This window comes from Trichoderma breve (genome assembly GCF_028502605.1).
Source record: "Trichoderma breve strain T069 chromosome 7 map unlocalized scaffold00008, whole genome shotgun sequence".
Taxonomy (NCBI): Eukaryota; Fungi; Ascomycota; class Sordariomycetes; order Hypocreales; family Hypocreaceae; genus Trichoderma; species Trichoderma breve.
Window position 1 is genome coordinate 1,309,882 of NW_026611594.1, and position 17,560 is coordinate 1,327,441.

The 17,560-nt window shown below is 45.9% G+C and overlaps 6 protein-coding genes across 6 annotated transcripts; 4 read left to right on the plus strand and 2 right to left on the minus strand.

The window, feature by feature from the left end:
* Positions 1–168: 168 nt before the first annotated feature.
* Positions 169–5,715, plus strand: T069G_11517 (AMP-binding enzyme domain-containing protein; the record flags this gene model as incomplete). Its single annotated transcript, XM_056178722.1, has 2 exons — positions 169–235; positions 296–5,715. 2 exons carry the CDS (start codon positions 169–171, stop codon positions 5,713–5,715), a joined length of 5,487 nt encoding a protein of 1,828 aa, XP_056023596.1.
* Positions 5,716–8,705: 2,990 nt separating this feature from the next.
* On the plus strand, positions 8,706–9,883 carry T069G_11518 (tryptophan dimethylallyltransferase domain-containing protein; the record flags this gene model as incomplete). Its single annotated transcript, XM_056178723.1, has 3 exons — positions 8,706–9,402; positions 9,556–9,709; positions 9,757–9,883. 3 exons carry the CDS (start codon positions 8,706–8,708, stop codon positions 9,881–9,883), a joined length of 978 nt encoding a protein of 325 aa, XP_056023597.1.
* Positions 9,884–10,741: 858 nt separating this feature from the next.
* T069G_11519 (cytochrome p450 domain-containing protein) lies at positions 10,742–12,594 on the plus strand (the record flags this gene model as incomplete). Its single annotated transcript, XM_056178724.1, has 7 exons — positions 10,742–10,754; positions 10,972–11,074; positions 11,140–11,737; positions 11,800–12,019; positions 12,079–12,143; positions 12,197–12,304; positions 12,367–12,594. The coding sequence occupies 7 exons, from the start codon at positions 10,742–10,744 to the stop codon at positions 12,592–12,594; spliced, it is 1,335 nt and encodes a 444-aa protein (XP_056023598.1).
* Positions 12,595–12,917: 323 nt separating this feature from the next.
* On the minus strand, positions 12,918–13,740 carry T069G_11520 (uncharacterized protein; the record flags this gene model as incomplete). The annotated part of the gene is made up of 2 exons (XM_056178725.1): positions 12,918–13,603; positions 13,662–13,740. The coding sequence occupies 2 exons, from the start codon at positions 13,738–13,740 to the stop codon at positions 12,918–12,920; spliced, it is 765 nt and encodes a 254-aa protein (XP_056023599.1).
* Positions 13,741–14,035: 295 nt separating this feature from the next.
* On the plus strand, positions 14,036–14,950 carry T069G_11521 (methyltransferase domain-containing protein; the record flags this gene model as incomplete). Its single annotated transcript, XM_056178726.1, has 2 exons — positions 14,036–14,759; positions 14,823–14,950. 2 exons carry the CDS (start codon positions 14,036–14,038, stop codon positions 14,948–14,950), a joined length of 852 nt encoding a protein of 283 aa, XP_056023600.1.
* A 692-nt stretch (positions 14,951–15,642) lies between these two features.
* On the minus strand, positions 15,643–17,363 carry T069G_11522 (major facilitator superfamily domain-containing protein; the record flags this gene model as incomplete). The annotated part of the gene is made up of 4 exons (XM_056178727.1): positions 15,643–16,194; positions 16,272–16,714; positions 16,774–16,906; positions 16,971–17,363. 4 exons carry the CDS (start codon positions 17,361–17,363, stop codon positions 15,643–15,645), a joined length of 1,521 nt encoding a protein of 506 aa, XP_056023601.1.
* Positions 17,364–17,560: the final 197 nt, after the last annotated feature.

Below are 17,560 nucleotides of genomic sequence, written 5' to 3' on the forward strand. Positions count from 1 at the left end.
CAATCTTTAGATTACGGCACTGCTCCCGAGCACATAGTCGATGTGGAAAGCAATCCAGACAAGCCGATATACATCATATTTACATCCGGTACGACAGGGATTCCAAAAGGGGTTGTCATACCTCGCAGGTGTATCGATAATTATGTCAGACAAGGAGGCGACGGAGGAATGCCTTTTAATTTGGGAGTGTGCCGTGGTGACAGGGTCTTGCTGCTTTTCTCCCTCGGTTTTGACGGTTAGTGCGCCAAAGTTGTCTATTACATGTATGGGTATACTGACTGGAACCGGGTCCCAGCTGCTTGGGGTGTCTTTTTTAGTACTCTCTGTCGGGGGGGGGAGCTCATCCTGTCCGAACCTGGGAAAGTTCTAGACGATGCAAAGAGGTGTACAATTTTACCCGCGACCCCTCAGCTGCTAGACTCTTTGGGAGACCCCGAGGCATATCAGAATATAAAATTCATATTCCTTGGAGGGGAGTCGCCAAATTTAGCACAGGTAAAGAGGTGGTCCGCCTCGCATCGACGAATCTATAATTGCTATGGACCAACCGAAGCCACGATATGCGCAAGTATGGCTGAGCTACAACCCGGAGCTCCAGTAGTCTTGGGGCATCCAATGACGGATACGCAATTGTTAATCCTAAACGAAAAGCTGCAGGTTGTATCTAATGGCGAGATCTTCATCGCGGGGCCGGGCCTGGCTACTGGGTATTATAAGAACCCGCAATTGACCGCGGAAAGGTTCATAACGTGGCATGGACAGAGATTATATCGAACTCTTGATCTAGGTCGAAAGACGTCAGAAGGCATCGTTTTCTGTGGGCGAGAGGACAGCATGGTCAAGAACCGCGGGTATCTCATCAACCTTGATTTAGATGTTCTCCCCACATTGCTTTCGTACCCTGGAGTACTATCGGCAGCAGCGTTCATGCAAAATGCTCAATTGGTAGCCGTTGTCACACCAGAACATATCAATGCAGCTACTTTGCGACGCTTCCTATCCAAAAAACACGACAGCTTTCTTGTGCCGGACCATATCTTTACCCGCAAAGAGCTCCCCCGAACGCCAAACGGAAAGGTCGATATCAAATTGCTCCAGTCATCATTTGCCACTGAGCAGGCAAGTTCAATCGCTAGCGGAAAAGAAGAAAATTTATCAGAATTGTTGCGGGAGGCAGTTGCCAATGCACTAGGATGGCCATCAGGATCTGTTCCTATGGATCGAAGCTTCTGGGAACTTGGGGGAAACTCCCTACTTGGGATAAAGCTTCTGTCTGGGCTACATCGTAAGGGGCAAACGGTTAGATTCCAAGATATTTTCGATCCCGCTCCCCTACATCAGCTCATCAAGAAGCTTGAACCAGCTGAAGTGTTGGAAAGCCAATCTAGACCAGGGGCGCTAAATGGGGACCCAAACAAGACCGAAGCAACAGCCCCAATGACTCCAACACAATTAGGCATGGTCCGCTCCTCAATTGGGCAATCTACAAAGAGCTACATGCTAATATATATACACTTGCCGTGGGATCCTGAGATGGATTCCAGTCGAGTTCGAACGGCTTGGAGGGCAGTATTTGAAAGGCACTCGATCTTTCGTACTTCCTTTGATCCCCTCAACGGCATTCAACGTGTTGGAAGACAGCATACCCATGATTGGGGCGAGATCCGTGTTCCTGGTAATGACATGACTACCATTGACGACGAAGCGGACCGACTATGGAAGTCCATTCAACACGAGGAGGATAGTAATGATTTCCTTCCAGTCAATGCTCTGAGACTCCTGGTTACCCAGAGTGGTACTGCTGCGACGCTGCTTTGGCTCATTCACCATAGCCTCATAGATGGTTGGTCCATTGGCACGATTATTAGGGAAGTCCACGCCTCAATAAGGGGAGAAAGCTTGCCTGACCAGCCGCAGCAATTTTGGAGGCTCTCGCAACTGTTACCGCGGTACGTCGAGGACCGACGTGAGGAAGGAAGGCCGTTTTGGAGAGATTTACTTTCCAAGGTTGCTGATGTTTCGCCGTTGAATCTCCCCAAGCCATCCCAGGAAGGATCCCTTGATGGATTCGGGCTGATCAAGGCTGATTTTGGCATCCCCTTATCTGTGGTTCAGCGGATATGTGCCGCAAACAAACTCACACCGGCGGCAGCGCTCCATGCTGCCTGGGCCCTCTTGCTACGCTCTTACAGTTCTCAAAACCAACTTGTGTTTGGTACTGTATTTTCTGGCCGAGATTTCCCTCTACCTGGCATAGAAGAAGTTGTGGGACCCTTGCTGAATACTTGTCCGTTTCCTATTGATTTGGCGGGCCTGGCAACGAAAGACGAGCTTCTGGCTCATGTACAATCTATGATTCGTCTCATCAGTGCGCATCAGTGGCTGGCCGCCGAAGCAATGGAAAAATACATGCCTGGAAGCCATTCTAGAATACTCGAAACAATCTTGTTTCTCGAGTACGACCTACCCGGCCTCCATGATTCCGAATGGCGGTTTGATCGGATAGATAGGCCCGAGTTCGGGCTAACCGTCTCCATTCGACAAGAAGATGCCAATCTCTGCATCCGAACCTTGTTTGACCGATCTGTATATACAGAACCAGTAATTCGACGCATGATGTCACATTTTAGAAATATCTTTCATGCAATTCTCGACCCACAATGTACATCAATATCCGAACTGCGAGCACGCTTGCTAGATTCTTGCGAATTTCTTTCGCTAACAAGTGCTTCGTCAGCGCTTATGGATCCATATGTCGGCCCATCTAATTTAAAAACGGCGTTCGAGACCGGCGTTGATCAATGGCCTGATGCAGTCGCTATTGAGAGTTTAACGCACTCGATTACATATCATGAACTTGACCAGTTGGGAAACTATGTTGCTGAGAGAATTACCTCTCTGATTCAACCTGGAGAAGCTGTTGCTGTCTTCAGCGATCGCAGCATGGACTGGGTTATTGCTGTCATTGCCACTATCAAGGCAGGAGCGATATATGTGCCTATAGATATCAAGTTACCGTCACAACGATTTAGGATCATGCTCGAGACCTCCAAAGCTAAGCTCTGCATCATTACCAGTGCAGATAGTCTTCAAAAATATAACGACCTCTTCGATATGAGCTTATACCTTCCAGATATCTTGGCTGGTTGGGACCGTAAGCAGTCGAAGCGGCTGGAGACGGTAACAAAGCCTGATGATGTAGCATACATCACATTTACCTCCGGCTCTACGGGTGTTCCTAAGGGAGTTTGTATCGAACATCAATCGGTAGTATCATACCTGTCATACGGGCCCTCACGTTTGGATGCTCGGCCGGGCCGACGCCATGCACAGATGTTCTCGCCAGGCTTTGACGTCAACCAGGCTGAAATCTTCGGAACACTATGCTATGGAGCAACACTTGTCCTTTATGATCCGGAGGATCCATTTGCCCATTTATCCCGGGTCCACGCGACAATGATCACTCCATCTTTTCTCTCTCTATTGGATCCAGCCAGCTTCTCCAACTTAGATACCATCCTGTTTGCTGGTGAAGCTGTACCTCAGGCCCTCGCAGACCGTTGGGCGAGACGCCGTATCGTATACAATTCTTACGGCCCTTGTGAGTGCACTATTGGATGCCTTATTCAGCCTCTCCAACCGCAAGTAGAAGTCACGTTGGGGTGGGCAATTCCTCGGGTTGGAGTATACATCCTTGATGAGGAAAACCGCCCTGTTCCAATAGGAGTACCGGGAGAGATTTGTCTAAGCGGTATCCAGGTCGCGAGAGGCTATATAGGCCCTGGTACAGAAGACCTGTCTCGAACTCGATTTATTCCCGATCCGTTCGTCCCTGGCCACCATATGTATCGCACAGGTGATCGTGCGGTCTGGACGGAAGCTATGGAACCTCGGTTTCAAGGACGCTTCGACAACCAAGTCAAAGTCCGAGGCTATCGCGTTGAGCTTACCGAGATTGAAAATGTTATCGGCATGATTGACACGAATGTCCGCCGCGTAGCTGCCGTCGTACAAGGAGATATCATCGTAGCGTTTGTGGAGCCCTCAACTGTGGATGTTCGCTCTATCCAAGCTGGTCTTCAAAGCCGTCTGCCCGCCTATGCCTGCCCCTCTAAGATTGTGGCCCTGCCTAGTCTTCCGACGATGCCTAATCAAAAACTTGATCGCAAGAAGTTGCAATCATATTCATCCCCGACAATAATGGGCAACCAGAAGTCAAGTACATTTCTGCAGCAACTACTAATCGAAGCATGGAAAACTGCAATCAGTCTTCCTGAAGAGACTGCTATCAATGATGAGTCTGATTTCTTAGCGCTCGGAGGTAGTTCTCTCTCACAGCTCAGAATGGCACAGATAGTTTGCGGCAAGCTAGAGAGGAAGCTGCCGTTGAAACTATTTATTTGGAACACAGGATTTCTTGCATTAAACGATCAGATTGCAGATTATTGTATGAAGGAAGGAGCAAACGTATCCCGGACCGTTTTTTCCGAGCAGCCATGGATGACGCTGAAGCCGCCTTTCAATGCCACCTCTCATCTTGAGAAAGAGTTGGTGTTACTCTCAATGTCTTCCCCAACTCCGCAGGCATTCAACGTAGCGGTTCAGATACGTCTCATCGGTATTGTTGACATGATAGCCTTGGAAAATGCAGTTCTTGCTGTCACATCCAGTGAGCCAATCCTCCGAAGTTGCTTTCGTGTGGAGAAAGAGACAGTTGTGAGGTGCATGTCACGTACACCTTGTGACATAATTCGAGAAGAGCAATTGAACTCCGATGTCGTTGGCAATTTCGCCAATCGCCCCTTTGACCTATTTAGTGGCCCATTGACACGAGTCTTACTCGGTCGAAACCAAGGAGAAACTACCATCGTACTCATCCAGCACCATGCGGTTACAGACAAGGTCGCAATCAAAGCATTCTTTCGTCGGGTAGTCATTGAGTACTTACACAATATCGACAAGGAGAAACAGGAGAGATTGGAAGAGATATTGTCAAATCCGGGCTACGCCGCGTGGGCTCAATGGAAATCCAATCATGTCCAGGCTTCCAGGCATGAATCCGACATTGAATATTGGAGGTCACAGCTCGTTAATCTCCCAGAACCACTATTTGGGCAGCCATCAGGTCTGGTCCAGTATGTTGGAAAGTCAACTTCCTTCTCACTTAATTCCAAACGCACTTCTTCAAGCTCCATGGAGCTATTTGTTACCATCGTTGCGTTGGCCTTGGCAGAGGTCAAAAAGACGTACGATGTGGTAATTGGCATCCCTCATATTGATCGGACCGAACCAGGGACTGAGGATTTACTCGGGGTGTTTCTTGATCGATTGCCGATACGCATCCGTATACCGCTTCAAGATTCATATGATCTTTTAGATTTCATTCAATCCGTTGGCAAGCTAATTAGAGATGCTTTGGCGCATTCAATTTCTCTAAAGGATATCCGCGATGTTACAACGCATGATGAGCTATTTCAGGTCATGTTAGTGTATAATAGTCTGGAAGACTCTATCTCTAACTCACTGTCTATTCCCAATGTAAGGAGTGAGGAAGTCTTCCTCAAAACTACTGGAGCTAAATTTCCATTACTCCTGGAATTTACGGAAGAGCCTGATTCTATGATATGTCGGATGGAATACATGGAACACCTACTTCCATCTTCAATAGCAATTACGATCGGCGAGGCCATTGCAAATATATGGTCACGATTATAGTGTAGTCAGCCCCCGAGCGGCATCTCCCACGCCCAATCCTGCACAGGCTGCTCGCTGAAAGGACGGGGCACGGGGACTTCACGGAATACCACGAGAGATTTGGGCACGACGCTAGACCCGTCTGCAAGTACGGCGAACAAAGAACACAAGGATACTTCGTTAAGTGCCGCATAATAGCACCCTTCATCCTAAAATTATCGGAGAGGAAAGCGCGCGTTAGAACAACCCATATACGATACCTCCTTGGCAGCGGAGGCTATACGGATTTTCAGAAACTAATGGAGGAAACTAGCCCCTACGCCCCCCCTACAGACACAGAGGCTTAAAACCAGATTAACACTACCCCTTCCCCTTTGTTCCATTGAAACATGGCGAGCGTCGGATCTAACCTCCACGGCTCCTACCGTTCTAGCGCCTAGATAAGGACTTATAAAACTAGCTTACTTAGTGGACGTCAATAATAAAACAAACAAATAATAGTGTAGTCAACTTTTCCAATACACTACCAGTTGACTCGTCGCGCATGTATTCTAAGGGAGTTGAACTCCTAGGGAGATGGACTCTTGAAGGTATCGCCTGGCCCCAATTGCCACTTCCATTCAAAACATGATCTACAAGAATGACATAGGTTATTAGCTCTCAACATCTACCTTAATAGACATATTCCATATTCCATATTAGAGCACTTCATTAACTGTAGCTCTAGTTGCCGTACCTCCTAAATGTTCACTCTAATCCCCATTCAAAGATACTCTATGGCGGGCTTTAATCTCTATGGTAGGCACATAGCATAGCAATTAATTGTTGTAGAACATACTTTACGCTATTCAATAGGGTAGCCGCCATTGCCGCACAAGCAACATACAGCAAACTGTGCGTTTCAGTACTTATATTCGAAGTTTATATGCCAGTTTCAGATATACTATTGCGTCTCTGGTGAAAGTTTCTTCCATGCGTAAGACCACTCGGCTTACGATACCTCCTCTTACGCCGAGAGGCTAGTTTCCATTTCGGTTAGATAATCCCGGACACCAAATGCAATCCTTTTTAGACCTTCTTGCAATTGGGTTATTGGCACTGCATAACAGATTCGGAACCACCCGGCTTCATTAAAATGGTAGCTTGAACCTGTTGACAACGAGACTCCACTCGTCTTGAGACACGCAAGAAGCCTCTCCTCCGCCTTGAAATCGGTGCCAAGATTATGTAGCCTCGCGAAGACAAACATGCCATAGTATGCTGGGATGAATTCCGTCTGGTTGGTGTACAGAAAGGAAGACACTACAGAATACGCCTGACTTAGGGTTTTTTTTCTAGTACCAGCAATCTCCTCAATGAAATTTGGCCTGAGGATTGCCCTGGATGTAATAGCTGTAGATAGAGATGAAACCTGACTGTGCGTGCTTAAAGCTGCACTCAAGCGGATCGCCTTGTTGAGCGTGATTAGTGCGCCCTATGGAGAGCTACCGTTAGTAAGGATGCAGAACATAGTTGTCAGAATCAGAGGCAAATATGCATGCTTTTTACTCACCACACGGATTCCGTTGCATCCAAAGTCTTTGCTTAAACTGTATATGATATGCACCTGATCATTGATTCCGGTCTGATCCATCTCCAGTGCCGACACAAAGGGAACGGTAGAATTGGTATTTGAATGGTGGGAAGAGAGGGCATACACCTCATCCGAAATGTAATGCAAATTTCGCCGTCGACAAAACTCCTTCATGACATCTAGCGTTTCCCGAGGATAGCACTGACCCAAGGGGTTATGCGGGTTGCACAATAGGATTGCTTTGACTGGCATTGAACTTGTACGCAGGGCCTCTTCGTAGTATTCTACGCTTTCCGGAAAAAAGAACTTGTCTAGTGGAACATCGACTGGAAGAACCCTTCCATGAGTATGGATGGAAATTGATATATCTAGACCAGACCAGTAAGGCGTGGCGATCAAAATCCCATCTCCAGGGTTGCAGATTTGTTCAACAAGAGCCGTTAAAGCAAAGCTTCCCCCAGCTGCTAAGACAATATGGGAAGCTTCAACGCTCTGAGCCGGACGGAAGTAGGAATTGAACAGTTTCGCCATTAAATTTCGCACCTTACTGGAGCCACCAATCCCAGTAGCATAGGCTAGGTCCTATGGAAATACCAAATGTTAGTAACAGGTTCGTGAGTGAGAATCTATCTCTTTTACAAAGGATACCTCTTCCGACAGGTCATTCTGTGCTGCTCGTATTACTTCCAGCAACATTTCCTTCAAAAACCAGTTTTCGGCTGTGCTGAGGTCAACAGTAGCCACATCACCAGTCAGCACCGCACCATGTTGACTGAGGAGGCTTGGAATGATACTCTGATTCCTTTGTTCGCACTGTGTTGATTGCATGATGAACGATTTGGTTTCCGAACTGGAGATTACGGGAGGCAGTATTCGCTCTAAAGGGGAGACGGGATATATCCGGCGCGATGGAATACGCGTTCTTGTATAGACAAGTTAGTTCTTTTTAGTCGCCGAAGTTGTACACTCCTTAGTCGCCGCTGGGAAAACACTAGCAATCAGGCACTGGCCCTCAAAGGACCACTCCCCAGCCTTGGAATATTTATGAATGTCGAAAACCTATCCGTTTCTCCTTGCGTCACCTGATGGTGAGTTAACCAAACTGACTTAATTTGGTGTGAAGCATTTCCCGCCAGCTCCAGTGAGAAAATGGCACTATACCTGTATGTTACATCCAAAGATACCCCTTTACATTTGCCACTAAGAGTCTCACATCCACTGATAGGAAACAACTTTTCAAGACCGCCACTCTAAGGCTAGATCAGGTAATTATTAATGTTAGGGACGGACAGGCATTGGTTGTTAACTTGCAAAACAGGATGAACAAGAACAAAGCAGCCGCTGGCGACCGCTAGACGTCAATAGCCTAATATGGAATGATGATATAGGTTCCATGTTGACTGATATGTTGACTATGGCGGGATATCCTGTACATTCAATGGTAATGCACACCGAATTCTTTCGCAAATCAGTCTCGCCGTCCCTGGGCTTTCATCCCTCGGCAACTGAGGCTCCTCATATATGGAAGAGCTTCATGACAGATGATCATACCCCTGTTGAGCTCAGTTGGTGTTGGTCTGCAGCAAAGGACACTCCAAAAGTCAGGTATTCAGTAGAGGCAATAAGCAGATCAGCGGCCCAGGGCACTGATCTGGTGAATGCCGCTGCCAATGTCCGGCTACTTGGAGACAGCCTGTCTATAGCCCCGGATATGGACTTGTATCTGCATAGACACTTCCGGAATCTTTTATCCTCCCGCCATATAACTCAACAAACTGATGCGACATTACAACGAGAGGTCCCACAGTCGCAGTGTTTTATTGCCTTTGACTTGCTCGAGAAGGGCATGGTAGTCAAACAGTACTATCTACCTGGCCAAACAGCAGTTCGAGAGGGTTCTTCAAACTGGAATATTATAAAACATGCTACTCGAAAGCTTTCTGGGCCTGCAGTTTCCTTACTGGCATCATTTGATGTGCTCGTCAGCTTCATTGAATCTCTTCCTGCAGAATCGCGGGCTACAGTGGAGATATTGGCCATCGACTGCCTGGAGCCTATCAAGTCACGATTAAAAGTCTACATTCGAACTGTTGATACCACATTCCATAGCGTACTGCATATGCTGACGCTTGGGGGTAAGTCTCCGAAGTCTGATGAAGAAGTGAATTCTCTACGGGACCTTTGGATCTCCGTATTCGGGATAAATCCGAACAGCTTCGATATGTATCAGCCGCTTCCAGCCAAGGTACATAGAACTGGGGGTATGCTCTATTACTTTGAACTAAAAGCCAATGAAGTCCTTCCAAAATCCAAGGTCTACTTGCCGGTCCGCCATTACGCGCAGAATGACGATCAGATCGCAAAGGGCCTCTCCAACTACCTCGAACATAGAAGGAAGAAATTATCCACAGGCTCATACTACCATGCCGTCCAAAAGCTTTGGTGCGTTCTGTCCAGCACATTCGAATCACTTACTAACAGAGCAATAGCAACCACCGGAACCTTGCTGATGGGTTAGGATTCCATACCTATATATCGTGGGCGAGCGAAAATAATCAATGGAATGTAACAGCCTACTTTAACCCAGAGATCTATGCTAGCTACCGATCTGGGTAGTACAATAATTAAATGCTTCATTGAACATACTGATGCTTTTCCAACTCTTGTTATTTCTCCTGTGAATATTAGGTTGTGTTACGTTCCGTTATACCGTAGCGCCGTACAGGGCAAAAGATTAGGCTAATCATCGCAATTGTAGCAATTATTTTAACGAAACCAGTTATTTATAATTGGTACGGCGGACCAGATCGTAACATAAATACTTAATATAATTATAACTTTATTTAACTAAGTATTTAAATATACTAATAATATATTACCATAAAGGTTTATTTAAATATAAAATAAAAAAAAATAATTTTATATATAAATTATAATTAAAACTCAGTAATTCTTCTTTATTCCTTGGTATATTATACTATATGCTATATAACCTTATATAATTCACATATAAATGTCCCTAATATTAAACTTTATTTTTACCTAGAGAATAAAAAAGCTAGCTTCCTTACGTTAGCAGTTACTATTATTAGGAACAGTCCACAGGCGAATTTTACAAGGTAATACAGTAGTCTGTCTCTCTGCTAAATAGTAATAGAGCAGGCCTTTACAACAAGTTAACGTCAGTTAGTGGGGTCCCGGTGAATATTTATATTGTCACTCTGGTAGTAATCGTCGGCCAGTATATTTAACCCTTGGTATCAGAAACCCCGATGTCCAAGCCCACCGCCCTTGTTTCCATTATTAGGTTTCATCTTTATTTATGTCGATGACTTGAAATACGAAATAAGAAGATAAAGGCTAATCCATGACAAAGACAATACTATTCCTCGGAGTCATGCACACGTCAATTCCATAATTTCCTCATATTCTACTACCATACACACAACAAAATTGGCATAAGAAACAAGCAGAATGGAGTACATCAGTATGAGCTACTTAGCACTTCTGTGTTGTGTTTTTTTAGTTTGCCATATTTACCGGCAAAAGGAGCCAATTATCCATTTTATAGTATATCTCTCATCCGCATTCCTCTCATCATCTACTTTTCGGTAGCTCATTTTATACGTAGCTCTCTACCGTCGTTTATCCAATTCGGGACATCCAGGGTCGCCTAATCTCTGGGCCACTATGGAAGTTTATAGACGGGCAGGGTCTTGACAAATTCTTGCGTGGTCACGAGGTTAGCCAAGATTGGCGACGACATGGCCCAACTTATCGAATCTGGTCGGGGTTTGTCCCAGAAATGTGGGTAAAGGCGCCCAGGCCGGTGATTCTGAGAAGACTTAGGTAGACTAACTATGGAGTTTTAGTGTCCTCACCAGACCAGAAGACGTCAAGTCTTTCTATGTCGACTCTGCAGTCCACACCAAATGCACATCAAGCAATGGCGGATGGCTATTTCACCAGCTCCTTGGAAACTGTATGGGCCTCATCAACGGTGAAAGATGGAAGAGAACACGCCTTGAGTTCAATAGCTATTTCATCAATCGCGCAATCGCAGAATTTTCTCCCCAGATGGAACAAGACGCCGCAAAATATACGCAGAATCTTACAGAGGGAAGTGGCCACGGCGTCGATTTGATACATGCAGGCAACATAAGTCGATTTCCTTTCATGACTACGGCGGAGCACATCTACGGACCTATGACGGAGAAAGAAAAAGAGAACCTCTGGTTGCTAGGCCAAAGGAGTCTCAGATTGATGGGTAAAGTACTGTCTGGTGGTGTTTACAGGTTCAAGGTCTCTCAATTCTTAAGACCAGGGACACACCAAAACTTGAAGAAATTCGACGATGAATGGACCGCTTTCAACGAGCAAGTATACAATGCACGGAAAGGCCGCGGCCAAGAGCCTCCTTTTGTACACATTTGGGAGAGCTTGATAAAGGGGAAGATTTCCAAGCAAGAGGTTTGCCACTGCAAATCCGCAGGCTCTGCAGGATTATGTCTAACCTGTCGTTTTCCATTTAGTTGATACAAACCATGAGCGAGATCCTTTTTGCGAATTTAGACGTATCAACCCACGTTCTTGGTTGGTTGATTATCTTTGTTGCCCAGAATACCGCGTTACAAGAAGAGCTTCGTAGGGAAATAACTAATCAATCTAGCGATATGGTGGAATTTCTGCGCAAAAAGGACTCTCTACTACACTTTTGTTATCTAGAATCTCTACGCCTTCGGCCATTTACAGGTAAAATGTCATCCCCAGTTACTATCATAATAAAGCAGAAATCGCTAACAAGTAAACAGTTTTTACTATTCCCGAAAGTTCTCCAACGGATAAGGTTGTGGGAGGATATAGGATTCCAAAAAACGTAAATTTGCCTAATCTCTCCCTGAGTAATCTTTCTAACAGATAAATGAGCAGACAAGTGTTGTTGTGGACACATTAGCAATTAATCATAATCCTGAATTCTGGGGCGATGATAGCAGAGATTTCAACCCGTATCGCTTCCAGAATCTATCAACCAAAGAGGTAGGAAAGATAATGCCATTTAAGCCTGCTTATGCATTGTAGCATAGCTAATAAGTTATAAGCTTCGCTATAATCTGTTTACCTTTGGATTCGGGTCACGGAAGTGTCTTGGTCAGCATTTTGCCGACGTTATGATAAAGCAGTTTCTCTGTAAGCTGCTAGAAGGTTATAAATTAACGTTACCAGAAATGGAGATCCGAAAAGGAACGGAGGAGAAGTCTAGTATGGATACATGGGTGCCTATTTCAGATTTACAAGTCGCTCTGTGTCCAATTGATTCACTGTTATGACTTAGTCCTTCGTAACAGCTTGGTTCTATATAAATAGGTAGCTCTACTATAATAATCACTACAATTGAGATTATTAGCCTAGTCTTTTGCCCTGTTTGGCATAACGGTTAGTGGACCGAAACATTTCTTAATTTAATATTATTAATACAAATTTACCAAGGTTATATAAGAGATTTCATGACGACTTTAATACTTAATATACTAAACTATTACACATCGATTTTTTTTTTAAAAAAAAAAAAAAAAAAAAAACACGTGCGTGGCAATAGGAAGTCTTGATTTTAAATTCTTGCTCAATAACTAGCTAACATGGGAATGGACCTTTAATTTGTGTTGTCGAGAGCCGCAAGCTCTGACTCAGACAGCCCAAATCGTGTAACTCTATGTATTGCTTTTGCAACCGCTGGTAATGCACTTACACGCTCACTCCATGCTTTCAGATGTGGCCATTCGTTAAAATCCAACTCAGCCGACTTGGCAATTGCCTCGTTTGCGAGGGGTAAGATGGCAAAATCGGCAATAGTTACCCTGTCAGGTAAGGCCACGAAAATTTGACCAGGCTCCTTTAACCGCGTCTCCAAGAAGTTGTACTCGGTCCTGATGTATTTAAGTAGAACAGAAAGGGACTCGCCGATGTCCACGTCTTTAGGCATTTTCATCAGGAGCCATATCTTGCCAGTGGCTCCTAGTCCAGCTGTGTAGGACATCAGCCAATTCATAATTACTGTTTTTTCGTGCAAGTTTTTGCCTCGATAGAGGCCTTCCAGGTCGTATTTCTCTGCGAGATAGACCAAGCAAGCGGAAGAGTCGAAGATGTTCAATCGGCGGGCTTCGCCACTGACCGGGTCGACTTCCGTATCTTCCATGGCAGGGACCATTTTGTAGGGATTGACAGCATGAAACCATGTTTCTTTGCTAGTTGATTCGATGAGATGAATGGCATGAGGAATCCCCAAAGCTTCAATCAACATCAATGGTTTAACCGAATTGGCTGTGGATGTCGGGCTTGCTGGCGTGTGTATTAGTGCTGGTGCTTATCTGGACAATGAATAAATAGGTTATCCCACCTTTCTTAACATACAGCACCAGCTTATCCTCTGGGATAGCCGTGGGGCGCACAGAGAGATCTTGCTGCATTGAATCCATTTCGATAGTCTAGAAAGCTACAGGAAGAAAGAATGCAGAAAAAAAAAATGGGAGGATGACCTTTGCAAATGATACTTGATGGTGTATTCTAATCTATGGTGGGAAAACGTATTGATTAGTCCGGCGAGTATACAACATAGTGCCCGAAGACTCCACACCGCCGTTACCCGGGAGTGCTAGCTATAGTACATACTTCAGACGCCCGTTTCGAACATCATTATTAATTCAAGCACCTGGACCGTGTTCTTCTTTGATCATAGGTATCAAGTGTTGTCTCATCTCTCTTAAAAAAAAAATGGCTGAAAGTACGATAGAGGATACATACCGTGGCCCTCGTCATCAAGGCGAGTATGATCGCTTACGTATCCAGCATGAGCTTGCCAAGACTGCAATGCAAGGAAAGCTGCTATATTCCCCAGTAGATTTGGCGCAACCCAATCTCCGCGTTCTCGACTCAGCAACTGGCGAGGGAACCTGGCTCATTGATCTTGCCCAATCCGTACCAGCTTCGGCAAGCTTGTTCGGCGCTGATATAGCCCCTCAACATTTTATGTCCCAAGACCAACGACCCCCCAACGTGCACCTCTCTGGTCATTCGATTTTTGACCCCTGGCCGGCTGAATACCAGGGCAGTTTTGACGTGGTCCATCAACGCTTTGTCTTAACAGTGGGTTCTGATGAGACTGCTCAGGAAGCCGTGAAACTGCTTTTTGCTTGCGTCAAGCCTGGCGGTTTCATTGAACTTCATGAGGGGGATATGTTATCAATTCAGGAGGGGCCGGACCACGTAGCATTCATGAAGTTCCGCGACATTATGGTCAACGCATGGAATTCTATTGGGCATCAGCCAAGTCCAGGATCATTTCTAGTACAGTGGCTGAAGGCTGCGGGTGCAATAAATATCCAACAAGATCGCCAAACCATCAAAGTAGGAGCTGCAGCCGATGACAAAGAGCTCGGAGAGAAAGCAATGGCTGTACTGCTTCACCTTTTGGATGGAATGAAGAAGATGTTGAGTGGTGAGTTAAATGGATCTTTATGCTTACCTGGATGTTCACTAAAAATTCACAAATATATTGTAGATAAACCAGGGCAGCCAACGAGTAGCGAGTTCGATGATCTTCGGAGTGAGCTAGAGCATGAACTCCGCACTGTCGGCAACGTGTACTACTATCATCTTGCGTGGGCACAGAAGGCCACTATTGGTTGATGGAATCGAATGTCGATGAAATTCGGAGTGAGGCATAAAAAAGTCCATGTCTTTTCTGAATGAGGTACGAGCAAAGTCTGCGGCACAGAGAAGCTCAGTAACCCAACTAAGTCAGAACTACGGTCAAGATTTGCATCCCAAGCTTGTGATAGGAATATATAGTAATTATCATATCTTGAAATAATTCCTCGAGTCTAGCGATGAAACACTGCCAGAGCCATCCTTCACGGATATTCAGGTCACATACATGATAAACTGAATATTGGGTTTACCTCCCTGTCAAGTTTTCAAGTTGCATTCGCCCCCATGCTTGATAGTTCTATTCCCTCACCAGGATTTACAGGTTATATACAGCGACTAACACTGAATCATCTATTTGAATTTGTCATGTCTTGATGTTGTTTTACTAATTAGATAGCCGCCAACTCAATCCAGCCCCTGTGCTCTTGCAAGTAACCGGCTGAAGTTTTGTCCCACGTGCTTATTTAAGTGTATTAAACTAAATGTGGTAGTCAAAATTCCATTCTCCTCAAGTCACAAAATTAACACTTCTGAGGACATGGAGTTAGTTGCAAGTCATCATCATCTCTCCATCCATGCCCCTCCTCACACTGCCCTCCCTTGGCCGCCAGTCTTAACTTGAGAAATCATCCAGGACAGGGCAGTCTAGATCCCCGAGGTTTCGCCATCACTCATGCCTTTTCAACAATTGCCAGGTCGTTGTTGGGCTCTGTTGTTTCCTTGGGCAGGGCCTCATCTGTTGCTTTAGGCCAATAAAACGCTGTAATCAGCACAGCTCCCGCTCCCAGAACACCAGTAAGTAGCCAAAATGCATTGCGGTATCCATCCATAGACACTACTACCATGTCCCCGGCAGCTTCTCTTTGCGAATTCATCAAAGCATTGGCCCCTGCTAGGAGTACACTGGCGCCGACCTGGTATGCTGTATTAAATAACGCAGCAGCAACGGCATGACTGCCGGATTCAACGTGGCGAAGCAAAATACTCTGAGCCGGCACCATTGCAAGCGGGCTGCCACAAACAAACAAAATCGCGCACACAATCGAATACCAGTATCCCCCCCCGTGGTACGTTCCACCGGCTCGTTCTGGTGTTGCGAATGCCCAAGATACAGCGCCACAGGCAGTTATTACGAGGCCGAGAACCAGAGTCCCCTTTTCTCCGATCCACTTGACCATTGGCGCGGACAGAGCCCCGCTGGCTATCGCAGAGAAAGCACCTGGCTATGGTAAAACAAAAGTTAGCAGGTACGTTGGAGCAGTGGTTTCGGCGTGAAGGCAGATGAGAATGGAACATTTACCAAGAAATATACAGCAGTAAGGACGGGCGTGTAACCCAATAGGTTCACACACAGTTGCGTAACAATAAAGAACCAGGCGCTAAAGCTGCCACCGAAGGCAAATATGGCAAACATCATGAGCGCAAACGGGCCCGACCTCCAGACATAGCGAGGGATAGCTGGGTTGGGTACTTTGGTCTCGATGAAGAACAGCGAGATGCAAATGCATGCGCCGAGGATCACGCCGACGAGGACGGGGGCCGAGTCCCAGCCAGCTCTTGCGCCATCATTGACGCCGTATACCAACAGCGCAACTCCAATGGTAAACACAACAGCACCGAGGATGTCGATGGATAGATCGCTAGTTCTCGCGAACTTTGGTAGGAATAAACACGCGAAAATAAGGGATAACGCCGTCAAAATAATACAAACCCAAAAGATGGACCTCCACCCAACTGAAGAAGCTGTCGATAGGTTAGCACTTGTAGGCTAGCAAAATCGGGCCAGAACAAGGGTCCATTACAAGAGAGGAGAGAACCAACGACAGTACCAACCGTGGATCCCAGAGGCGCACACGCTGTGTAGATGGCCAATGCTGTGTTGCGTGCCTCTCCGTCAGGAAACGTCCTGCTGATGATGGCAAGTCCGTTTGGAGCCTGAGTTGGGAAGGTTAGCGCAGACAAACTACAGGTAGTAACCCGTTCAAACACAACTACTTACGGTTAAACCTGCCCCAATACCTGAAATGGCACGACCAGCGAGCAGGGTGCCTTTATTCGTTGCAGCGGCGTTGATGATGTTTGATATGGTGAGAATTGCTGTACCTGTGATGAAAGTCTTTTCTAGGCCTAGCCATTGGCCTACTTGGCCCCCAATCAAGAGTAACGACGCAAACGTGATACTATATACAACTAAAACCCAATTGACATCTTCAGAAGTGAAGTCAAGGGCTCGTTGAATGTCCGGCAGCCCGAAGAGAACTGCAGATAGCTGGAATAGATCTAAGAAATTCACCAGGGTCGTGGTGAGAAGGATCAGGTTCCGATCGGTTTTCTCATTGAATCGTCTCCCGAAATGATAGGGAGGGGTGCATGACGGCTGAAGAGAAGGCATTGGAGATGGTCTGCCTTCGGCGTCAAAATTTTCTATCAGTACTGAGGCGGAGGGGCAAATGGTTTCTGTAAGAACATAGTGTTCGATTACATTTAGTGGTTGTAATCAGTAACTCATCGTCTTTTGTACCGACCTTCTCCTGTAGTAGACCCGGCAAGTTCCCGGAGCCTTTTCGGGGACTATGTTGCCCCTTTACC